This window comes from Camarhynchus parvulus, chromosome 1A (genome assembly GCF_901933205.1).
Source record: "Camarhynchus parvulus chromosome 1A, STF_HiC, whole genome shotgun sequence".
In the NCBI taxonomy this organism is placed as follows: Eukaryota; Metazoa; Chordata; class Aves; order Passeriformes; family Thraupidae; genus Camarhynchus; species Camarhynchus parvulus.
Window position 1 is genome coordinate 27,762,210 of NC_044586.1, and position 26,114 is coordinate 27,788,323.

At 45.7% G+C, this 26,114-nt stretch overlaps 1 protein-coding gene across 2 annotated transcripts in view; it reads left to right on the top strand.

Annotated features, from left to right (window-relative positions):
- The window catches only part of NTN4 (netrin 4), a 47,518-nt gene that overhangs the window by 14,181 nt on the left and 7,223 nt on the right, over window positions 1-26,114 (top strand). For both annotated transcript variants that reach the window (XM_030960883.1, XM_030960884.1), the window contains exons 3-7: window positions 6,600-6,878; window positions 16,376-16,502; window positions 17,817-18,005; window positions 24,176-24,386; window positions 25,016-25,128. In XM_030960883.1, coding sequence (XP_030816743.1) covers window positions 6,600-6,878; window positions 16,376-16,502; window positions 17,817-18,005; window positions 24,176-24,386; window positions 25,016-25,128 — 919 coding nt within the window. The remainder of the gene's footprint in view (window positions 1-6,599; window positions 6,879-16,375; window positions 16,503-17,816; window positions 18,006-24,175; window positions 24,387-25,015; window positions 25,129-26,114) is intronic.

A 26,114-nucleotide genomic window follows, 5' to 3' on the forward strand; every position in this document is an offset into this window, starting at 1 on the left:
TGCCGCTTGAGTCTTGCTGCATAGCACAGCAAGCCTTGAAAGTCAGGCCATCCTCATATGAACAGCAAGACAGTCTCACATCAATCTTCCCTGCGCGTGTTGTGGTGTGAGAAGTTTAATTACTCTTTCCTGGGAAGGCACAGGGGGACAAGCACAGGACTGTCTTAGCTCCAAGGTTCCTCTGCAGCACTGAAGGTGGCTTAGCAGGGGTGTGGGAAAGAGGTGTGAGAATGCTCTCTTTGAAGGGGGAGCACCTCACTGGCATTGCATTTCTGCAGCTAAATGTACATCCAGCTCCATCAATCGGCTTTTGTAGTTATGATGAGCTTATTGCTTCTAGTACATTTCTTGGGTGGAAGTTGAAAGCAGACTCTGTGGTAGGTTGACAATTGGCACACATATTGCATCATTATTAATATTTTTAGTTACCCATTTCTACAAAAGAAATCGTTCCCTGAGATCTTTCCATAATGTTTACCAAGAGAATTGACTACCTATAACTTTTACATCTAGTGAGCAGGAGAGTGCCACAATAAAATTTCCCTACTAAGCTTCTCTGAACAAGAGCAGCCAAGGCTGAAAGCAGTTGCCACCTTTGGGTAGTGCCCTCAGGAGAGTTCCTGGGCTGTTGGATGGCTGGGCTGGCTGGAGGGAGGCGCAGGGGCCGGGGTGCAGGCAGGCAGTGGCTGGGGGATGGCAGAGGCGTGCCGTTGATAGAGTGGATAGAGCATGGACTATCTCAGCTTGTGCGATCATTTGAAGTGAAAGCCCAGGCCTGTGAGCACAAGCAGATGTGAGGCAATACTGGGCACACAGCTGGGAATCCCAGGACCAGGATGTGAAAGATAAGGGCTCAGTTTCACCTCAGCTCCAGCATCAGGCAAGTAGTGCCTAACCTCAGCTGCTTGTTGTGCTTGAGGGAAATTTTTCAGGAGGCAAAGGGCTGAGGTCCTGGATGTGCTGGCAGAGCTCCACCACTGCATTTACTGCCTACATTTTCAGAGCCTTGTCCAGGCACTAAATAAATCAGATCACTTCTAGTAACGTAGAGATTCCACAGGGCCCCAGAATACAGGCCAATTAAACACATTTATTTAGTGCCTACATACCAAGAGTCACTGCAGACTCCTAATGCACACCTTAACTTTTCTGTTAAACACCTACTTGGACATCATATGCCCTTTTGTAAAGTGATGCACATCCCTCATTTCTTTTGCTGTATATCTGGATAAGACAACAAACTTTGCATTCTTTTTATTCGAAATATTGTTTTTCATTTGTTCCTGTAAAATGCATTGAAAGGGATAAATCTACCAGCAAAAACCAAATAAACGAGTACTGAATTTATCTAATGCCCCTGAGCTAATTACATGAATCACTAATATGGACGTGTCATTGTTGTAATTATAGGTATATTTGCATGCATCCAGGTCAGACAATACAGGGTAGAGTTCATCAGTCTCTTTTGGAAAGAAACTACACATCACTTCATGCAATGTTACCACTCTGGTTTTCATTTACAACCAAGTAAAAATGTAGTTATGTTTTTAATATTTGTTTATTGCTTTTATTTTTGCCATATTCCTGTTTGTTGGCTTGTTCCCATGTGTATATGCTTCTTGAGTCTTCTATCCATTTGTTCTTCTATCCATTCTTTATCCATTCCTGGCTGAGGTCAGGCTCTCAGTTGGAGGTTGGAGCATGGCACCTCTGGCCAGGTGCAGGGACCCAGGGAATGGGCACGTGCACAGCAGCTGCAAGACCCTCTGCAAAGCCTCTGTAATTGTGCCTGTTTCTGAAGGTCTGTGAGGGAGATACTTTTGTGGATCACCCACATCTCTTCAATGTCACAGGCTTTTGTATCCCACAGGGTTCCATTCCACTGCTCTGGGCACTTGCATCTTGACAAAGGTCCAGGCCCTTGCAGCTGCATTCAGTGGAGGTGGGCCTGTGACTCATTGAGAAACCTTTGCTCCTGGCAAGTCTTTCGTTGGTTTTGTTGACTTCCTCAGGCAACTTTGACTTCACAGTTTATTTTGTTGCTGTCAGAATCATTCATTAGCATTTTCCTTCCCACTGTGGAGATATATATAAATATGTCCTTTTATTGCCTCTCACACATAAACATATTAGGGTACGTCTTGCAAAGGGACTTTATGTATTTATATATCAAGGTCATTGTGGTGCCAGTGGTTACTTGAGTGCACCAAGTCCATGGCTGCTGCTTTATTTCTATACAGGGCTCCATTACTGCATCTGCAGAAGGGTGAGGAGCTCAGGCTTCTTCTGCCACTAGAACTTGTGAAATAATCAACAGAGCAAGAGTTGCTCATGACAGCCCATGAGGAAATTGAAACCCTGTGAAAATTTATTAGAGGCTGTCTGTGTAGTGATGTGTCCAAGCTGCAGACAGCTGCAATGGTCTGGCTGAAGAGCAGAGGATTTTTACTCCATGGCATGTGCAAGGTACTGTGGGACAGCTTATCCCCTCCTGCTCCCTTGGAGTGGAGTGGGCTTCCCTTGGGAGTGGAGTGGGCTTTCTACTGCCACCAGCATGCATTGCACTGAGAGAGTCAGATGAACCCAACCCTCTTGAGGCACAGCAGTGACATTCCTTACTCAGAGACCACAGACTTCAGCTCCTATGTGGCTGTGTAGAGAGACCACCATCATGCCAAAAAAATCTCTGTGCATCTTTTAAATCACTCCTATCACTCCTCAATTGATGTTGCTTCATGCAAAGGTTGCTTTTATAGCACGTGGGATCCAACAGCATCATTCCACATCTCACAGAAGGAACATTACCCCAAGGACTAGATATTTTGTTTCTTAGCAGTTCTATTTGCCTCCTGGTTTGTGACATTAATTATTGCTAGGTATTTAGTTTTAAGTGGAAGCTGAGATAAAGATTCCGTTCCAGGACTGTATTTAAGAAGAATCCCAAATATCATAAGATTTTTTTGTGAGCTAGCAACACTGGGAATGAAAACATCTTTCTGATAGGATATAATATGGAGGTAAAGCACAGAAATGCTGGGGTGCTTCAATGTATTACTTCTGCCTTGCTTTACAAAATGTAATATTTTAATTAGTGCATACATTTCAGAGCTGCTGGTGTAAAGATCAGGGCCTCCCTCACTTTGCTATCATAGGTGGGGCTATCATACTGCATAAGTCACATCATCTGCCTAATGTTGTGATGCCAGGTTTTGATGTTTTGTTAGAAGGCCTTGTACACAGAGATGGAGACTTGAGTGGGAAAGACAGAAGCCTGGTCACCCAGGGGTGCTTACTTGAGGCTTGCTGCCTGCAGAGTGGCTGGGGACCACTGCCCAACAGAGTCCTGGCTGGACATGGCACCAGGGAGACAATGGGCTTGTAAAATCACATCATCACATGTTGACAAAGTGTTCTTTTCCATTTTTCCTACACACTTCCTCTACACTGCTAAAACTGAATAATGTTTTGGTTGAGGAGATTGCTGTAGCTGGGAGTTGCCAGAAGAACCAGAGGTGTGAAAACCTGGTCAAGTCTGCTGTGCAAACCATGGTTCATTATCAGAGAGGATGCTGAAACCCTGTGCCCATCCTATTGCTGGGGCAATTGCATGGAAAAGCCCAAGAAGAGGTAAAAGCAGGAAATCTGGCACTGCCTATGTGTGTAGGTGTGGCTGGGCTGCTGGAAAGCACAGGGGTGCAGACCCATGATAGCTGTGTAAGAGCAGTGTGGCCCCAGTGATGTGCAGACTCCTGAGACCAGCTGGGATAAATTAGTGATGTTAATGACTGAACAGGAAAATCTTGCTGGGAAACACATCCTTATCCTTATTATGCAGTGTCTGAGGACTTGTAGAATCCCAGCTGAATCTGCTGTGTCAGAGCAGAAGATTGCTCTTTGTATGATGCCCTACATATTGTAATGACCAGTTAGTATTTTGTTACAGCAGGGCTGCTGGGGTCAGGGAGGCAGGCATGGGGATGTTTACTGTGCTGGCAGCACTGAGACCAGGCTCCCTCTGTTACAGGGCTGGAGGGCACAGTGTAGCTCCCCAGGCCAGGGCTGCTGGGCACAGCCAGAGCCGCACAGGACAGCCGGGGGGAGCAGCTGAGAGCCTGCAGCCCCTGGGAATTACAGATAGAGTTCATGTTTAGCATCACTGTTTTCATGTAGCCATAAAAAGAAATGTTTGTGGCATTTTAGGATCTGAGCAGGAATACTGGCTCCATTGAAATCAGCAGCATAACTCCCCCTGAATTCCACACCGACAAAATTTAACTCTGTCAGTGCAGAGGCACTCAGGGTTATTGATTTCCTTGCTATGATTGTCTTTACTACAACCACAAACATCAGTCACATGCATTAAACAGGGATAGATAAACAAGGAAAACTGAAAACATGAGAGGAAAGTCTGCAGCTCCATCTAGCATAAATTGTTCCCATTTATATAATTTCTCCTCTGCTTTCATCTGAGCTAGGACAAAGAATTCTCTGAGATGCAATTTATGTAACATCAAGAAACCCAAAATGCTAGTTTTTACTGAAAGTTCTTGACCCAGCATTTTCTGTCATGTCCACTAAAAGGAAATCAATGTCTTCAGTTTGGATTTTTCCCAAGGAATTTTCTTTCTGTATCTGAAAGCATCTTGTGTTCACAAAACCACTAGCAAGTAAATGTGATCAGAATGGTATTGATCTAAATTTGGGTAAATAACAAGCCTTGGGTTGAGGTGCAAGACTTGTTGTAGTTGGGGTTCACTTGGGTTTCTATTGATATCTGGTTTATATTTTTATTTTAGGAAAGAAGAAAAAACTCTGTATATCTCTGAAAGAGAGAGGGGAAAAGACCTCTTTTGAAGTGTGTTACTGTTTATTAATACCTCTCACTGGACTCAACACTTCTGCAAAAGGAGCATGCTCACCACCTCTCCCAGTTAACTTTCTCCCTTACCTGTGTCTTTCTGGCAGAAGATGCTCAGACACCTTTGGGAGGGAGTGTTTGCAGGAGGGCAGTGCAGAACTGCAGCCACGATGTGTTTGCCAGCATGCAAGGCCCAGCTCCAGCACAGCCCAGCCCTGCTGTCACCAGCATGCTGGTGGCAACTGTGCTTGGCAGGCTGGCAGGGCACGAAAAAGCGTGCTGCCGCCATCCAGCTCCAAAACAAGGCTAAATCTCCTTCCAGGCTGACACAAAGCTTCCTCTGGCTGGGTTCAGGCAGCCCTGGAGAAAAGCCAGGTCCCAGCCAGGAGCAGTGCCAGCAGTGGTGGGGCTGATGGAGGCAGCAGCTGGTAAGCAAAGCCTGCGGGCAGGCCAGCTGGCAGCACTGTGGTCATTATTTCCAGGATCTGTGGATCCTGGTCAAATAAAAGGGAAGCCTTCATCAGCTAAAGCATATCAGCTGCTTTCTATGGAAGGAGTGGATTTAGGGGCAGGAGGCTGTGATCCCTTATAGCAACAGCAGCAAGTTGGTGCCTTGCCTCTCACTGGGCAGGAAATAATGGTCACCTCCTTGCCACCTGCAAGAGGCTGGCCAGCATTTTGGGTGTCATGGATTGTTTCAGTAGGGCAGCACTGTAGTTTGAGGAGGTTTTAACTCACTGCTGGGAGTAGTGCATGGAGCCATTAGCTGCATTGCACCCTCAAGCACTCAAGTGATTTGCTCAAATGTTGTTTATAATTATTGTAGTTCATCGAGCTGTCGGTGACTGTTCAGTGAAAAACTACTTAGCTATTCTGAAAGTGTCACTGTAAGTTGAATGTACCAATAGCTAATATATGTCACAAATATGTTGTTTAATATCTGTGGTAGCCATATAAAGTATATGCTGTTTCTGATTCCTCATTGTAGGCAGCTAGACCAAAAACTTTAAAATAAGCCTTTTCAAGAAAATTGGTTATTTTTATCTAGTGCTCTCAATATTCAACTTGAGCCAATATTTACCTATTCAATCAGTCTGAAGTTAAAATAAAGAATGAATGATAAGTATTTGTTTAAACTTTGGAAGCCCCCCTCTTTCCTTTCTTTCTTATCTCGGTTTTCTTGATTATCAGCTTGCTGTCACTAATTGCCACACCTAATCACTTTTCCACTAGGAAGCAGCCTGGGACTGATAGGAACCAAATATTTGGAAATATGAGCTATATTTGTTAAAAAATACACCCATTCTGGGAGAGGGAACGTTAATGAAGAGTCCCCCACATGCACATCAGCCAGCAAGGTGCTGGGCCATGAGGCAAGGGCACCCACCTCTGATTTGAGTTAATGGCAAAATGTCACTTGACACCCATAAGGTCCTTACTTCTTGTGGAGAGGAATGTTATGGATCATGGGGGGTCACCCTGTGCACACTGATTTGTAGGTGGATTTGCTGCTCCCACCCCTTGTAGAGGAGGAAGAGCACCATGACAGCCTGGTGTTCGCTCCCAGAGGATGCTGTCATTGCCATTTCACCCCGCAGCCCACCCTGGGGCTGGCTGATATCCTCCTTTCTGCTTCACCCACTGCGTTTCGCTGCCCAGGTGATCTTCCCAGCCCCGTCACACTGTGTTTCTCTGCCCAGGTGATCTTGCCAGCCCTGTCACCGCTGTGTTTCTCTGCCAGGTGATCTTCCGAGCGCTGTCGCCGCCCTACGCCGCGGAGGACCCGTACAGCGCAGAAGCCCAGGCGCAGCTGAAGATCACCAACCTGCGGGTGCGGCTGCTGCAGCGGCAGGGCTGTCCCTGCCTGGCGGCCAGCCCGGCCCCGCAGCCCCCGCCAGCCCTGCACTACGCCATCTACGACTTCATCGTCAAGGGCAGCTGCTTCTGCAATGGCCACGCCGACCACTGCATCCCTGTCGCTGGATTCAGGCCCACCAAGGCAGCTGGCGTTTTCCATGTGGTATGTACATGCCCCAACAACGTCTGCACTGAATTTTAAAAATAGTAAGGGACTGTATAGACTGTATAGAGTATGGTGTAAGTCCAAGTATGCAGTATTTGACATGTGATGCCCTGGGCTACAAGCACAGTGAGCAGAAATGGCCTTTACAAAGGCAGTGGTCACCATGTGGGGCTGAAGTGCTGAACTTCCTTTGTGTCTTGGTGTGGCACTCTCATCCTCCAAAGGTGCTCCATAGTAATTTATTTATTTCAGGTAAATCTTTAAAAATAATTAAATTGCTGACACCCATCTTTCCCCAAATGCTAACTTGCAATAACACAGTATCTAAAGGATAAAAAATGCTGGGCATTCTGGTAACAAAGAAGGAGGAGAGCTTCTCTAAAGATACAAGGCATCAGGTAACTACCATTGCTTCTGGAGGATCCAAAGATATTGGGTTGGATCTTGAACCAAGGGGATAGAGATAGGTTTTGACTCTTACTCATGAGCTTTCCATTACACTTTGCAATACCTTTCTCTGGATAAAAACTCTGTGCTCTAGTTTCAAGGGGACTGCCATCACAAGAGCTTTGAGCTCAAATTCCTAAGGACCCACCAAGACCTAGACTCCAGGGAAGCAAGAGCCACTAACCCATAGGGCAGGTGACAGGCACAGCAGTGGCCAACACATTGGATGCCTGTGGCATGGCATGCCTGCACCCAGCCAGTCCAGCGACACTTGCAGCCACCAGCACATCTTATCCTTTCTGTTCATCCAGGCTGGCTCTGAAAGCTCTGGCTTTGCTGAAGGAGGAGCAGTAGGGAAAGACAAAACAGCCAAACATACTGTACTGAATGTTAGACAGAGAAAGATCATTTAAAAAAAAGAGGCGGTTAGTCTAGGTAAAGAGTCAGCTCTTTGGGGAGCTCTCATTTCACTTAAATTATAGTCTCAGACATGAAGCAGACAGGATGTTTTCCTTCTACTAGAGCCGGCCTTGCAAAATCTTGACAATATACCAGTTTGAAAGCGTGCAGCTCTGTGATTGATAAGAGTGTTTCAAGTAGCACTGCTCTGCTTTCTGCAGATGTCCCCTGAGTGAAAGTCTTTGAAAGGAGCTGTTTGCTCAGGATTATTTTTTGATGGGATACAATTGCATGGGAGCGTGCCCTGGAGCACCACTGAGAGTTGTAACAGAGCCTGCAGCCAAATAGGCCTCCAGTACAGCTACAGGCTATGGCAGCCATAGTGTGCAGGTAACAGGCAGGGCTAGGGGAAGGAAGCAAGTGCCAAAATCACACTGAAAACAGAGCAAGAAATAGCAACAAATCCCTGTGCTGGCCCCGAGGGGGAAATTCAACTCTGGTTACAAATGTTTATGTGGCAGGAGTCCCAAAGGTGACGTTTCTGCAGTGAGGCTGACTCATTTTGCTGTGTCATGATGTGCTTTACTTACCCCTCATCCTGCATGTCCCGTGAGGGCTGTGCCAGTGTAGGGGTGACATAGCCCCATGGTTTGCAGGAAGGGTCAAGGTGTGGTAAGAGCTTTCCTCTCCCAATACCACCTTTTCCATCATAGAGCTGGGGCAGTTTTGGCTGAGCCTAGTCCGTGCCAGGCTCCTGTGGCATGAGGCTACTGCTGTTTGGGGACTGCAGTAGCACCCACCTCCTGCAACCCAGCCTGGGGTTTGCCAATGCATTGCATCATTGCATTGGAAGAGAGAATTATTTCCAAGGTGATAGGAAGAATTCATCACACACGTGAATGAACAGAAAAGGGACTAAAGATTGCGATGTCCATGGCTGTTTAGGTGGTAGAAGTCAAAAAACTTCTGAAAAGAGAGTAAGATTTCAGAGAGGGAACATTTTTATACATTTCAGCTAAAAAACTCACAGAAAACATAAATCTAAAGAATTATGACCAGTCATTCAAGAGGTAGATGGAGATTTCAGTATAGTCTTTATGAACCTCTACCTACCAAGGGTTTCATCAGAGCCATCAGTGTAAAACTGAGGACAACAGAAGCAAGGAAGCACAGTATCATTTCACAATACAATTGTAAAATCTGGCTCTGTTTTTATGCTTGTTTAGACAAGAGCACTCCTGAAGAATATGCTCTTAGTTAGAGAGTTAGCATCAAAATCTAAGCATGTTTAAGATTGTTTAATAAAAAAAACCAAACAACTTTTCCAAAAAATCTATGTACAAGTTTTCTTAACCCCCCACTTGTTCTCAGCCTACAGGCAAAATCCTAACTGCAGCCTTAGTTTCAGTCCCTGCTTGGCCAGCAGAAGACACAGATGTGATATATTTCTTTTTCTCTTGGACTGCTCTGGGCAGTAAGCTGGGGAATCCCAGCAGTGCTGGGCACAGCTGCCAGGTCTCAGTCAGATCCCACAGAGTGACCAGAAGCATTTCAGCCACCTCACCCAGAGACAATCTGACAAAAGAGCATGGGTATGTGAGAATGCTGGGGGCTGCTGCTCTGGCAGGTTTGATGCAGGATTCTGACCCAAGGGGCCAGGATGGTCAGCTTGGGATATGGGCCCAACTTGCTGCCACAGCATTACTCCCACTGGATGTATTTTTTTCTTGAGATCTTAGCAATTTTGTTGAGAAAGTGATGGTTTTGAAGGTAAATATTGTGAGTGGCTGAAATGAGGCTACAAGTCCACTTGGCCATGAGATAATACTTACCTGGGACACCCTCAGGGTGTGGGCTTGGGATGCAAACAGGGTGGCTTCATGAACAAAGTGGGGCTCCTTCTGCCCTGGCAGAAGCAGCTCTAGCTTCATTTTCTGGGGTGGGGAAAACTCTGTCTGCATCTGTCTGAGCCAAGTCAAAGCAAAGTTCAACTTGACAGAGTCTGATAAGAGATTTGTTTCTGTGCCCTCATCACCGTCTAGCTGCAAAACTCTCCATTATGCTCCTCTCCTCCTGGCAATTCCCCCACCTAGCCTTTCTCCTCTAAGGGAATGGAATTTGTGTAGGAAAACTCTGGTTTTGTTTGTGTCAGAAATGCCATGTCAGCCTTTAGGTGAATTTTGAATATACAGGTGGAATTTCTGCTCTAGCAGAAGGTATATTTCCATGAGCTCCCCAGAGAAGACCTGGCTGCCTAGGATAGCAAGGGCTGCTCCTCATGGGTAGTATGATCCTGTCTGTCCCTTGTTGGACACTTGTGTGCAACAGGCAACTGTCAGGTTGATACAGATACACTTTCTCTCTTTCCTACTTCTCCCAAATTTATTCAAAAGGTCACTACTCAAATCTCATCAGCAAAAGCCCAATGCATACCCAGGAAAAGATATGCATGTACAGACAGACCTCCTACCATACCATGCTAAGCAGCTGATCACTTCTTGAACTGCATTACATGGCAAACCACAAATAAGAGCAAACGAATGAATTTACATAAATAGGAGATCCCTCCTGATCTTCAGTGGATACGAGAAAACTGGTTTTTCCTCTGATCTGTGGCACAGGAGCTTCTCACCCTTTGCCAGTACCTCTGCACATGGACCCATTGCACTGCATGCTTGCGCTGCATGCCTCTTACCAGCTAAAGCATCCCCATGGCCTGCTTGCAGCTATGGCAAGTGGCATGCAAGAGGAGAGGCAAGTGTTGTGTAAGCCTGGAGATAAGCAGGATCTTGCAATTTTAGGAATCCAAAGTGGGGAAAGCAAACCCAGAGATACCTCAGCTGGGTTCTGCAGTTCTGTCTCAAGGTGAGCGTTGGAGTTCATCCATCTCAGAGACTCCTTGGCCCTCCCTGAATGTGGATTCCTGCAGCTTAGCCAGCTGATCTCTCCAAGCTTCCTCCATAGTTATGAAGGTTGGGATCCTGGGTGGACTAAGATACTCTGCTAAAGCACTTCTGTGTGGTTAGGCAGGGTGAATATTCCCCCCCCACCACCGCTTCCCATGTGGCCAACCCAGTGGCTGTTATAAATTGTTATCATGGTAGTGACATCAAAAGATGTTCAAGGTCTTCCAGAACAACGCTGACAGAAGCCTATTGTACAAGGAATTAAAAAAACCCTACTGCACAGCCCCCACACCCTGGACAACAAGCTTTGTATTCTTTCACAAGAACAAGATAGGATATGAGAATTTTCTCATGCATAAATTTGGTTGTCTGGTGCTTTGGGAAAAGAATACCTCTCCATGTGCTGACAGCCACCAGCAGGCATTGGTTCTAAAACTGGCACAGCAGTTGAAGCACAACACAGTTTAAAAGCTATGGTGAGAGACTCGGTGCGAATGCTGCCATTTTCCCTTAGGCTAGAATCATGCCCATTTTCCATGGAAGCTTAAAAAAAAAAAAGAGAGAGAGAGGAAAAAAAATACAGTTTTAGCAGTTCCAAAAGGGAAATTCTATTAAAAGCAGTTGCCCCTCCCAGCTATTTAGACTGTTTATGCTATCAGGTCTTTGGGACATTGATTTTCTTTTAGTGTGCATTTGTGTGGGACTCCATATAGTGGGTGAATTCTTACAATATAAATCAATTTATAACAGGTGACTGAAAGCATTTTTCCCTCAGTGCAGCAGTCTTTGTCACTGCCTAACATTTTGGAACGTGATAAATATGGGGAAAAGGATTTTATAGGATTCAACTGAAGAAAAAGCCCTATGTATTTGCAATGTGAAAGGAAGCGCTGGAAGGTTATAATTTGGCAACAAAAGGCTCTGGAAGGAAGCATGCCCTAGCAACTGTCTTTGTATAGAGAAATCAGTCGCTCGTTTATCTTACAGAAGGCAACTTTTGTAACACTCTTTGCATTGTGCCCTCCAGTGACTGACGTTGCGACGGGGCTGTCAAGCTAAGAAGGGGAACAGTGTGAAAGTGAACTGGGATATAAAGACCCCATGACAAAATGAAAAATGTTATAGGAAGGCCTTGCTGCTTAAATGAGTCAGGAGCTGTGTGAATGCTTAAAGGAGTGAGACATACTGGCAATTGTGTTTGTGTACTTAGTGATGCTCCATAATGACCCTAGTGGGCATGCCTTACAGCTAGCTGTAAGTTGAGGCGGATGAAAAGGGAAGAAAACATGTGATTTTCCCCCTGTCAATGCACAGGGATCAGATTCTGCCTTCAGAAAGGTGCTGAGATGCTGGAGAAATGCTGAAGGCCAGGTATGTCATTTTCCCATCTACCTTGTGTCCCAGGAGAGCTGCTGGGCTGGTTTCTCAGCCCCATCTCCCAGCTGCTCTGTGGCATGACAGGGTATTTGCATGGCAGACCAGTCTTGCAAGTGGCCCTCCTACAGCTCTTACAGACATTAATTTTGTCCAGTGTAGACAGTCTGTTGGCTGTTTTTCACCTGCTGCCACTTCTCCTTGCATTACCCCTTCTTGACCTTTCTCATATTTCTAGCTCTCATAGGATTTCTTTATTTCTAAAAAAAATACATGTCTACCTATGGGCTGCAAGAAAGGGCTTGCTAGTATCCACCTTTTTTATTGTTTCCAATGCATAAAAATGTTTGCTGTCATGCTGGAATTATGTAAAAGAAAGAAGATATTTTCTTCAGTGGGATGAAGCTAGGTTGGAGAGACATTTCAATCCAGAGCTGTTTTGGGTGGTAGTAATTGTAATGCTGTTTTAAGAGAACAAATACATCAGCCTGAGGCAAAGTTTTTGAATCATTTAGGTCTGACTTTTCATTAAACTTCTGTGAAAAAGGAATATGGAAAAGAAGGTACTAACAAAATGGTTGCACTGAGAAGCAAGCTGTTAAGGACTCTGTTTCCCTCTGCTCCCTCAGTTTTACTGACCCTTTAGCTTCTTACTTAGTGGGTCTGCACCCCACACCTGGCTGAGAGGGGTTGGGGCCACCATGAAACCTGAGGGGACCCTGGAGAGGCAAAGTTTTCCCAGCCCATTTAAGTAGCAGTGCTGTAAAGGCACGGCAGTGTCAGAATTGGGAAATCTGCTGCTTTTCCAAAGCTTGCTCCCAAAGACTGGGGTCTGGGCAGCTGCTTCTGATACAGAAGCAGGGTCAGCCAGGCCATTGCATCTGCCAGACCTCTGCAGGCCTTCACCCAAACAGGAATCCCACTGAGACTATGAGTGCCCGGGTTTGCAAAGTGTGCATTGCAAGCTGGGCTACTGAGCTGCCATGGCACACCCTGCCCAGGTGAGCAGAGGGCATGTGGGGTCCACCGGGAGGGAGCAGCTGATGGAGGCAGGTTGTGATAAACCCTGAGGAAAGGAAACTGCAAGGCAGCACCCTTAGGATAAGAATGGGGAACATGTTCCCTCTGGCCCAGCTGGACAGCACCCACTAAGTCAGGCAGGAGCCCAAGCCCATAGCCTCTGTGCTGGTCCTGTGCTTGCCTTTGCACAGACAGCAGAATTGTGCTACTCCGTTATTTTTTAAGCTTTCCAGACAGACCATTTGTTTCCTTTTGCCCAGGTGCATGGCACCTTTACAAGCCATCAATACCAGGGGTGTCATGCCATGCTCTGCCTCTGAGTCTGTCTAGATAAACACCAGCTGCTTGATTTGCATCATCTCCAACTCAGCTCTTTTGCAGTTGTCCTTACCACAATGTGAGAGACCACAAGCCTTCCATTGCTGCAATAGTTTTTTAATTATGTACAACTTCTTTCCTTAGAGTTCACATAGAGATTAATATTAATATGTTGGTGCACAGCTATTCAGGGGTTTATTTATTAGCTCTGCATGCCAAATTAATGGTGGCACAGCAGATTCTTGGGATACCCATCCTATTCTGTTTTATTTTCACCCACCTTCCTTTATTCCAGCAATGCAGCAATATTCTATTATACAGTACTTGGGCTTTCAGAAAATCCAGACTCTTGCTCTTTAGAACCATGAATGCTCCTTGGTGGGGCATTTTGCCTTGCTCTCTGCTGGTGTCTTGGGATGCTTAATCCTTTGAGGGTTTCTGAGGTGCTGCTGAGTTTCAGATGAGTTTTTGGATTATTAATGCTGAGCAGCCTCTGGATGATTGATTGAGTCACCACTGATTCTTTGTGTGGCTTTGGCAAGGGGCAAACTGAATTTGGAGTGTGAGACTACAGGCTGTGGGGACAGAAAGGGGAAGCACACATCCCCACAGTAATTCCAAGTGTCCCTATGTCTGAGACAATTTCAGTTTGCAATTCTTCTCCCATGTCCTTCTCACTTTGGCATCATGATTGCAAAAGCACAAAGGGACCCTCTGGTTTTGACTATGGCACTCTCTGACTCCTTACAGTCACCTTCCCTTCTTGATCATGTATGTCCTGGGTCTGGTGGGTCCCTCTACCCTTACAGCTGGGACAGTCCTGTGAGGAAGGGTTTCTGGAGGATGTCTCTGGCCACAGATGTGGTTCAGGCTAGTACAACATGTCTAGCCCTAACCACTCAATGGCCAAAGGTTGCAAGAAACTCCTACCAAAAGTGGCATCAAAGGGTTAGGACACCATCAAAACCACCTGAAGATGACCAGTATAAGTTCAGTCATATTCTGTTTCCATGCAGGTTTTAAATGTGTGTGAAGAGATTCTGTAACATTGGTTTGTGTGTGCACCTTGTCTAAAAAATATGAGAGACAGAAATTTATCAATGAGTGGTAATTTAGGAAAGGGAGGTATCTGAGAGCTTGAAGAACATTTTGTTGGTGGTAGCAAAAATGAAAATATGAAAACACAAGATACACTTTGAGAAATAAATATACCCTTTCTTTTCCATGTTTACTTCTCATTCTTTTCAGACATTAACACAAATTTAAGCTTATATCAATACAGTAAACCAGGCAGACCAAGTAGTATCTGCAGTGAGACCAACTAATATCTGTGATGAGGCCAGACAACACAGAAAACGTTAGCTTAGTATTTTCACTTTAGCTTAGATGCTTGTGCATTCTGACTCCATCTGTGCCTATCCATTGCTTACAAAGCACAGCTGCTGTTTTGTATTTTGTGATGATCTGACATTTTAATGGGACAGGAATGAATTCAAGAAGTTTTTGAAAGATTTTGCTATTTTCATTTCTGCTTAAAAGTCTTAGAAGGACTTTTCAGGTCACTTTTGAAATTTTATCTGTACTGGTTACATTTGACTCCTGTAAGATAGCAGCTGAAATAAATTAATTAATCTATTCAAATGAATAAATCAGAAAGTCACCATAAGCCAGGAGTGTGTTGGTGTGTGTGTGTGTGCACCTATGTAATAAACAGGAGCTGTTTACAACATGTTCAAGGTCCTCTTCTGTTTTGTTTACTCTTCAGGCTTTTCACAGGAACCTTTTTGTGTGGCAGTCTTGACAGCAAGTGATGCAGTTAGGAACAGCTCACCTGTAAAACCAAAGTTAAACTCTGTGGAAGGCAGCATTTTCCAGTAGCAGTTAAAGCCATGCCCAGCTCCAGGCTGGATCACCAGGTGCCCCAGCCACCCTATGCTCCCCTCAATGCCAAAAGCAGCGGCAGCTGGTGCAGCTCTGTTGGTTTTATGGCCAGCTTGTGGCATGAGCACAGGACCACACTGGCAGCACAGACTGAGGCCCCTGGCTCGATCACGAGCAGCAGGAGAAGCCAAACCCTGCATTTAAAAGCAAAATGTGGAGCAGAGTAAAGCTGCAAACACAGACACATACCAAAATAGCTACAGTAGGTAGCTACCTGCCATGCTCCATGGGAAAAGGCAGGGCCTTCAGTGTTGCCAGCAGAGCCATGCTGCTGCAGAGCTTGATCTTGTTGCATCCAGGTACTGCCGGCTGCTCGTGCCCTCTGGCCACATCCTGTTTTCTTTGCATTTGCCAACAGGGTGAGTAATGCCAGCAACTGACAGGGCAGCTGGCACCAAGTGTGCTGTGCTGGCTTTTCATCTCCAATTACCCCCTTACACTGGGCTGTCTAGCTGTTAAATTATCTGTCATGAACATGTCCGAGTATAGTCAGTCATGGGCCTTGTGCTATCCTTGATTCTTCCTTTGTGGGGCAAAAATTCTGCCTTGGATGAGTAGATATTTATGTTTCAAGGTGTTGATTTTCCTTTTTCTCATACTTATTTGTGCTGGAGATAGTTGGGCACACAGAGCTGGGTGCTGAGATTGTAGGTGCTGTTCCTGCAGTACCACAAAGGTGCATTCATGTTTATGAGAGAGAAAAAGAGAAAGGTTTTACAGTGTTTCCCAAGGGTGCTTTGAATCCCGGCATCTTTTTAATCTCTCCTGGAAATTCATACTGCATCTAAAAAAACAGCTGAAGACCCTTTTAGATCTCAAAAAAAAAAAAAAAAAGTAATATACCATGAGTAATTACCAAAAGCAATATGTCATGGTATGCAATACCATGACATGCAGATCTATACATACTAACCTAACTGAAAGTGTAACTACAGAATATTTGCCCCTGGCTGAACTGGACACCATGCTATATCCCTCCTTCTAGCCAATGCAATAGCTGGCATGCTGTTTCCTGTGTGTGGGCATTGCTTGAGCCCCAGAGATTCTGGCCTTTGCTGTGGGTGATCCTTGCTCTCTTTCCCCTACCAGGTCCATGGGAAATGCATGTGCAAGCACAACACTGCAGGGCCCCACTGCCAGCACTGTGCCCCGCTCTACAATGACCAGCCTTGGCAGGCTGCCGATGGCAAGACTGGAGCCCCCAGGGAGTGTCAGTGTAAGTAGCCAGTCAGGAATGGTCTCCAGATCCTTGCCAGATCTTGAAATGCTTCCTCCATGTGTGCGTTTCTCCTGTGTGTCTGAGAGCAGCACATCCTGAGGTGGTGGGGAGGTGCTTTCCAAGCAGCTCAGCAGTGTAGAGGCACTGCCACACCCCTGCCCGGCACCCACCACGTGTTTGTGTGGCCAGGACAGCCCTGTTTGCACAGCCCCTCACTTGGCAATCCTCATGAGACTGTGATGTCTGTTGGTTTGGCCTTCCTTTGGGTCCCAAGTGCATCTCCTGGGGACAAGATCTGCTGCTGTGGGCAGTCTGCAGCCTACCAGAGGTGACAAGGGGCCAGATTTGTCCTCTCCATGGGCACCACTGACAAACACCTTTGCAGGAGGTATGACTTTCTGCTGCTGGATGACTTTCTGCTCTGCTCACCGCTGGGCACTGAGGGCAGGAGCAGCCATGGGCTCTGGAGGTTTGAAGATCAGTTCTGCAGTGCCAGGGAGGATGCCTAGGGAGAGTGGTGCAAGTAGGGGAATGCAGAGGTCATGGAGCCATCTGCTTCAGTAAGAGCAGCAGTCTAGGCAGAAGGGTGCTGAGGACTCCCCACACCACCCCAGGAAGGCTTGCAGGCCTGCTGAGTGCCCTCCTGCCCTGGCTACAATGCTATCCATACATAAGCAACCATCAGCCTGCCTGTGTGGGCTATGGTCATGCTCACTGCAGTATGGATAATCCCTGAGGGAACGACAGTGAATTCCTACTCACACCAGCAGCATTTGATGAGCAGGCATTGGAATAGGTCTCACTTGACCCTTGACTTCAGTTGTGTGGGCATGCAGACTTCCTCCACTGCCAGCACAGGGTAAGGAGGATGCTTGTACTCTCTCACACACCTATCCTCCACCTGCCTTTTTCCTCCCTCAGCTGCAGGGAATATCCTGACAGCACCCTCATGGCAGATGTTGTATAGGGCAGTGCTGATATCTAAAGCTGGGAGGGAAGGATCCTTCCTCAGCAGGACCAGTAAATGTGGGTCTCTCTGTTCTGGCCTGACCACCTGTGGCTGTCCTTGTACTGGAAAACCTGTATTGGAAATAAAAGATTTAAAGAAAATACTTTTTCTTAAATGCTATCTCCAGCGGTTGGGAAGTGTAGATGAAAATGTAGTGCTACTTCATGCATTCTATTGAATAACAGGTTCATAGGCCAAGTTCCCATTCTGAAACATGGTTTGAGTTTTTGTGTCTCTTTTCTATAAACCAGTATCTTTTACTGCCTTAATGAATTTCTCTGTTCCCTTTGGCTTTGCCTCAGCGTGCAAGTGCAATGGGCACGCCGACACTTGTCACTTTGACATGGCTGCGTGGCTGGCGTCGGGCAATCGCAGCGGCGGCGTCTGTGACAACTGCCAGCACAACACGGAAGGGCAGCACTGCCAGCGCTGCAAGCTGGGCTTCTACCGCGACCTCAGGAGGCCCTTCTCTGCCCCAGACGCCTGCAAACGTAAGTCAGCAACCACGTACTACTGCAGGGCTTCTCAAGGGGGAAAATGTCAAACCAAAGGTGAGATCTTCTTGCCCCTCCTTGGAGCAATCTTTTGCTTCACTGAAGGACAGGGAGCTCTTTGAATCCTCTTTGTGATACTGCTTGCACAAAGCAGCAGTGATATTTGCAGGGTGAAAGTCTGCAGATGCTGTTGACAAATCTGTCCCAAGGATCCCTGTAGCCTGAGGGCAGAGGAAGAGAGATGATTAATTTACTTTCTCCTATTGCTATTTTTGGAGAGGAAAAGCTGCATCTTGTTTTCATGTTCTCCTTGTTTGGCGATTGTTGCAACCTCAGAATGGGGTTCCTCAGCCAGCAGGGGTGCAGCCGATAAATAGCATCACCCACCAGTTTGTGTTCCCAGCAGCAGCAGGTGGGTATGGAAGGACAGACAGGAACACAAGTTAACTGATATTCCAGAAGGTGGGACACTGAGGAGGCAAGACTAAAGCAATGACTCAGGCACATATGAAATGAAATCTTTCCCAAGCAAAGAAGCAATCCAAAAGCCACACTCCCCAAGGAGCACTGTGAGGATGGTGACTCACCATGAGGGACTCCAGATCCTCAAATTATGCTGAGAACATTATACTCATCAGCTAAATCCAGGGTGCAGGCATGCCCTCCTCTCTGAGCCTACAGCCACCCACTGGCTTCATCACATTTCTCCTCACTGACTCACTTACTATGAGGGGCACCTTCACAAGTGACAGAAAGAAATCCAACTGACACTCTACCTGTGTCTTTTGAGGAGACACTGAGCACATCTCTCTCCTCTCAAGAAGTACCTGCATGTAAAGGAAGAGGGACCCTCCTGCAGTGAGGGGCTGCACCCCAGGCTGGGAGGATGTGTGAGGCTTCAGTTGTTCATTGAGGTCTGGTGGGGAACAGCTGCTTTTGTCCTGCTCCCTTGCTGCATACAATCCTTATGAGATTCCTGGCAGTCTGTTGCAGAGGTCCTCCTCCTCTCCACCTTTCACTCATTGCAAGGAGGGGCAGCAACAGCTGAACTGCCTGTTTTACAGCCCTAGCTCTCTTTATGGAAATGGAATTGACCACAGTTCATTGCTTGTGTAAATAATTACTTCACTGCTGTAGTATGTACACAACGATTTTTTTAAACAGTGAATTTAATGTCTTTAAAAAGTTTCATTACCTACTTATAAACATCAAAGTTCTAAGTCTCCTCTGTAACATCAGGTACTTTTCTCCTTAATTACAGCCAGAACTTAGGCAATGAACTTTTGTTTTGGAGTCTCATTAGGAAAAAACCAGGCTTAAGTCTTGCATTTACACCCAGAGCAGAGGCTATACGGTTTTTTCTAACTTGTGGATTCATCCTTGCTGATTAAAAAAAGAACAAAGAGTATTAATTGACTGCTGGTAGATAATGCCGGACAGAAGACTGAAATAAATGTTGCATGGGACCTTCAAGCTCTGAAACATCATTGTTCTGTGCTTCTGGTACCTTCAGGATTGTAATTCCTGTAAGCTATCAGGGTTGTAATTCCTGATATTCTTTACAAGCCAGCTCCCATCAGGGAAGATTATGCACTTTTCTGAGGCAAGTGAAGCTTTGGCCCTGAGCTGAGTGTGGTTTTCTGGCCACCTAAAGACACCACCCTTTACTTTGGAAGCAGTAAGAGTGGCTCTATGTCCTTTGTCGCCTCATTCAGTCCATTGAGGGAGGGGAGTTTCATGAGGGACTCATTGCAGGTTTGTCCTTGTGCCAGACTGCCCAGTCCATAATCTGTGGCTGTTTGCAGGGTCCAAGAAGAAGTCAAATGGCACCTCCTGGGCCGGCCAGCACTGAGTGGCTTTTCCTTCCTTGCAAAGCCAGATGGAAACAAGAGGTCTCAGGACATATTGCTGCAAGGCAGCCCCAGCTCAAAGGGAAGGCTGCCAACCCTGTGCACGTGCCTGTGTGCAAGTTAGACCATTGTTAATGAAGTCAGGCAGTACATCACATCATTAACTATGTGTTAGCCACATTCCAGGGTTCTTGATTAAAAAGTTTCTCCCCACCTTTATGAGCCAGAGGAATCTGTGGATGTTAGATGATTAATGGGTATTTTTGTTGACATATGCCAGTGCTTGGTTCTCTTGGTTTTCTGCATTCATCTCTGAATCTCTGGCCCATGGCATTCCGATTTCCACATTAAAAAAAAAAAAGTGTGCCTCCATTACTCTTTAATGCAACAATCCAGCTTTATGGACCACTAGATACTCATGAACTCTGGTATTTAAAAGCCAAAGATAACATATACTTAACAAGAACTGAAAGATACTCTTGAGTATAGCGAGAAAAAGTTTACATTTATTTACCTTCTTCATTAAGTACATCTACTTCATCACTCTTTTTCTTTCTGCATTTATGAATTGCAGAGCATGATACTCCCTCAAGTATCTGAGGAAGACAACTTTTCCTAGCACAAACTGAATTCCACAAATATAGGGATTATCTGAATGCTTTCTTTTCAGAGACCCTGTTACTACAAACTCCCAGATGATTTCTCTCTGGGCTTTTCAAACCCTCACAAATGCACTCCTCCCTAAGACCCCTTCACCTCTTCACTTCTGGTCTCCTGCTGCCAGGAATGCTCCCTGCACCGAGGGACTCAGCATCTCACAGGGGAGAGGGCAGCTGCAGGGCCGTAGAAAATGACTAATGACTGTTAAATTCAATTATATAAGATCAATTACAGCCCATGCCTGGAACATTTCCAAGCACCATGCCATGGTCCACAATAACAAGGGACGTGCGTGGAGCCTTATTATTCTTTCGTGGGAGGGCCATGGCACTGCCTGCTTGTTTCTGGCTCAAGACACCATTATTGTTCAACCACTGAAAATTTAAAAATACCTAGGTCTAAGTAAATAAAGGAGTTGTTAAACCATAATCTTTAAGGATACTTTAAAGATTCTTGTAGGTAAAGAGTGTATATAATATTTGCTCAGGAGTAGGAGTGTACCTGATAAAATGAAACATTCTGATGTTTAAAACACCAATCTGATGACTCTTTCCCCCTGTCATACCTATGAGTTCTTTTCTTTCCATCCTCATGAGTTTTTAAGCCTCAGCTACAGTACAATTGCAGGCAATAAAATCAAGTTTTATAATTGCCAAGTTTATTTTGCTTTTCAGCTGTAGGGGTTTGAGGGTAAATATTTGTCATTTCCAAATGTAGCTGGTAGCCAAGGAAACCAGAACAGTATCACCAATCCAGGGTAGGGAAATCCAGTTCTGCTGGCATCGCACTCACTGATTTTCCATCCCAGTCAGCACATGCAATGCCAGGACGAGCAGCTGTTAATTCATCGGTGCATGGAAGTCACATGCAGAATACTGCTATGTAGTACTGGCTGGTAAATTGGCATTTTTAGCAATGCTGCTTACAAATCAAAAAGAAAGGAAAAGGATCAAGCTTGTGGAAGGTTTCTATTGATCCAAGGCTAGGGCCCAGCCATTCCTTCTCTCACAGGAGCTCCCTTGACTGTGGAGACTCCCAGCCCCTCTGGTGAAGTGGCCACAGCACATGAGACAGGCACTGTGCAGAAGCCTCATCCTGAGAGTCTTACACTCTGCACCTGTGTATCCACAATGAAATGCCATCCAGCTCTGCCTGTGGCTACTTTCTCTGCTGCTCAGCTGCTCCTCTCACCTTCCTGGATGTGGGACTCCTACTACCTGTGCTACAGTGAGGTGCAGATTGTGTGGAAAGAGAAAAATGGGGTCTAAAACCAACACAGCACAGCTGCTCATGAGGGAACAATAGCTCCAGCTTTCAAACGTTGTATAATCAGTCCTGCAATCTTTTCCTTCCTGCCCTTGCCATAGTAGGGAAGCACTCCATCCTTTTTCCATGCATTTCTTTCAAATGTGGTATAGCACACTCTCATCTAAGCTCTAGAGCCTCATTTCTGTGCTTGGTTCATAGCAATGGGCTTCACTTTATGTCTGCATTGCTCAGCAGGTTCCCACTGCAGCCCATCACAAACATTTACTGTGTTGGAAATTTGCCACCCAAACCATTCAGATTAATGCCCTTTAATGTCATCTTGGGCCTTCATCCACAATCCAAGAGCAAAAACCTTCAATTTGCCAGCAACCATCTTGGTGGTTCATCGAGGAGCAGCCAGGAAGGATGGGATCCATGGAAGTGGATATGCAGGCCTGTTGGAAAGTACCAGCCTTTACAACACATCTCTTTGTGGCTTTTATTAAAAAGTATAGCCAGCTAGTCTCATTTTTAGTTGTCTTTTTAATTACCTATGAGTTTGCTGCTCTTTTTCATAATAGCTTTTGTAAATTTAATATTCTTGCTTCACCGTAATGTTGCCACTGATGTTAAAATTTTTATTAGGAAAAAAAATGTGTAAAAGAATTGTCTAAAACATAAAAGCTCCAACCCCAATGGGGTTGTATGTAAAATTCAGCTGAAACTTGACCAAAACAGGACCAAATCTCTGGCTGAGCAGTGGGTTTATCTCATTAACTGGAGAAGAATAGAAGAGCCTTAAGTGCCTGATATTTCCCCTGAAGGGCCTGAGGAATGCCAGAAATACCCTCCTCATCTAGTAGGAAAATAGAGCATTTGGCTGTATGTATCAGGTGTAAAACACTTCACAGACTTCAGGAGAAAGGTATGCAAGTTGCAGTGCACGCTGTTGAAAACTATGCTATTAAAGGTACCAGAGTTCACTGCCTGCAGCTACTTACGCAGTTTGTGGAGAGCCTTTCTAATCTTTTAATTTTATATAATTATATTTGTTTGCGAGTGGAAAGGGTGGGGGAAATTTGGGGATTACTTTGGCAAAGATGTTGGAATCATAGTCGCCTCTAAGTTAACTGCCAATATTAATCTATCTTTTAATATTTTGAAACTATACTCTAGGTATGTCAGATTCCTGAAACCACAAAAATGTTGTCAGGGCAAAATTAAATGTATGTGTGCAGCAATAAGTATTTTAAGAGAATGAAATATGTTGCCTGTAATGGCTTTCCAGCTCTATTGCCTTCAGAGCTGCAAAATAGAAAGACTGGTATTAGAATTTAGTGAAAATATTCCCTACAGGTGTAATTTTCTCAGGAAACTCAGTCTTATGTAAATGAAGCTTTGGGCAAAAGCATTTCAGCAGGAAATTTTTTGCCATAAAATGTAAGTCTGACTGGACCATGTCCTGGTCAGAGAACCAAACCATGAGACAAGAAGAGAACAAGTCACCCAGTTACTGATCCTGCAGGCCACAGCATCACCTGCTGACCTGGCCACATGGTCAGAGGTTTGGCTCATGCTTTTGATAACTGTATTTCTGTTCTTTGAAAACATTAACATCTTTGGGGGAAAGTAGCCTTGTAACAGACATAAATTATGTTTATTAAAAAAAAACCCTAAGGAGTAGGTAAGGAAAACTTCACACCACCTGTTTTCATCTTTTCTGAGAACCCAGTATGTCCCAGCACAGTTCTAGTGCATTGTTCTGATGCAAGGGATTGTGAGGGAGAAAAGAGAGCAGCTGGCATTTCTGGTGTGCATTCTGCAAACCCGTGTCCTGGAGAATATGCAAAAGCCTATCTCTGAGCTGTCAGTTCCCTCATTCTTTTTTCCTAATGTTTTTAATTGATGGTTTTAAAAATCAGACAGAGACAGAGGGGTACTTTTTGCTCAGCCTTCACTTTAATTAAAATGACTGGTGTGATGGGGTTTTTTAACCTCCTGGATGCATGGCAGTAGTTATTATTTTAAAAAGCAATTATGCTCTGATTCATTTTTCAATGAAGCACCCGCAGCTGCTCAAACATCACAGTGAGGCAGGCACATCCCTGGGTACTCAGCCGGATTAGAGTCCAGATGCTGCAAGGAAAGTAATAAAGGCCTGTTTGGCAAAACGTAATACAACACCAGGGTAGGCTGACTAATTAAAAACTAGTTCACAAAACTTAAAATTCTACAGATTCCAAAGGGAGACTCTGCTCAGATTTGTATGGGTGAGGGATAAAAAAGCCCAGAAGCCCTGGAGGTGTCCCTCAGCAGAGAGGTGGTTTTGCAGGCATCTCCTGCACCTCTGTGATGCAGAGGTTGTGCACTCACAGATGCTCTGTCCCTCATGGTGTCCCTCCCCTGCAGCTTGCTCCTGCCACCCCGTGGGATCGGCCGTGCTGCCCCTGGGCCCCGGCACCTTCTGTGACCCCAGCACTGGGGACTGTCCCTGCAAGCCCGGCGTGGCAGGGCCCCGCTGTGACCACTGCCTGCCCGGCTACTGGGGCTTCGGGCCCTACGGCTGCCGGCCCTGCAACTGCGCCCGCAGCTGCGACCCCCACACCGGTGACTGCCACAGGTGAGCTGGGGGGTCTCACTCTGTGATCTCAGCTCCAGGGAGGCTCTATATGCACGTGCAAGCAGGCTGAAGAGTATCCATTATGTCAAATACTTGGGGTTGGTATGGCCAAGAAGTGGGGATAGAGTGGGAGCTGAGGCTGTGGTTCCCTTGGGAGCCTGGCACACCCTGGCAAGGCCCCAGCGATGTTGGAATTTTTGCTCTCAGTGCTGGTGTTAATGTACCGGGTGTTTTCCATAACCTTCACGGTTGTTTCGTCTCCACAAGTAAAATGTGGGCCTCAGGGACATCTGAGTGAGAGGAGACCGAAAGCTTAATTTTGCTGTTTTAACTCAGCTTATGTTGACTGTGGCTTGGAGTCAAGCTCTGACTTTTAAAAAACAGCACATTTTAATAATACCCCACTCTCTAAATCTGACATGTTGCTTTCTTTACCAGACTGAAGATATTTGTGGTATATAAATCTCTATAATGTATTTTAAACCCAAAATGGATCCATGATCCTCTCTGACAACGCTGCCTCTTGCATTTACCACCATCAGTCATGTTGTGTCTGGAAGATGGGCTGATAGTGACCCTACTTTCCACTGGCTCCTGGAAGGTTCATCATCTCCCTTTCCCCTCAACAGCTCAGAAGATTCCTGGCACAATGAAGCACCTCCTTTCCAGGCAGTGCTCAACGAGAGCGAGCCCACTTGGGGCTGGGAGGATGAGCAGGGCTTCTCAGCACTCCGGCACTCTGGTAGGACTGTGGTTTTGCACATGTTCCACCCACCCAATCCCTCCTGCCAGCAGCCACTGTAGATCCAGTCTTCTGCACTAACTTGTAGTTAGCACCCTGGCAGTTGCTGGGGGAAATGGACATTCTCCCACTAACATATGGAGGAATGTCCTTGTGGCCACCTCCTTCCCCTCCAAGAGCCAGAGGAGCCTTAAGGCTCATCCCATCAATGCAAGGATGTGCAAACCCATTAGACAGATGCTCCATGCTGAATGCCTGTACCCAGCATTTAGCTGTTGTAAGGCAAGAATTTGCAGTCCTTTCTTCAAGGCTGAGTGCCCTCATGTTTTACTTGACCATAATTTATATTATATGACAACAATATTTAAAGGGTGGGTGATGGAAGGTAGATTTTAAAGTTTACAACAATTTTACTTCAGCTTGGATGCGATTTGGGGTAAAGATTGGTGGGTGCTGCATGAAGGTGGGTGCAGGGCAGGCTGGCCCCGTGGGGCAGCATCAAGCTCTCCTCTCCTCCCTTGCAGCTGCTGCATGCAAGCAGGCAAGCGTCATTTCCTCCGTTTTCAGAGAGGGGCTTGATAACATCTCGAAGATACAATAATTGAGTTAATTGAGGGGAAAGCTCCATCATTTGTCTAGGCCACTTCATTTTAAACGTAAATAAGTATATCATGTTATTCTTTGTTCTAAGATCACGGAAGTCATTAATCTGCCTTAACCTCTGCAACATTTCCTTTTAAAATTTTGTCTGGTACATTACAGTGTGGAAAATACCACAGGGAAAGATACGCATGTTATTTGCATCCCAAGGCAAAATAATAAGGCCTTTGTTTTCCTTCTCTTCTAATTGTAAACAAGGAGTAATTGCCCTTGGACTAAGAGTCTGTATTCACTCTCAATCTGAAAACAGTTGCAAATTCCTTTTTATTTTTGCATGAGGATTGTGGACCATTTGAAAAACCTCTGGCAGTTCCTGGGCTCTCCCT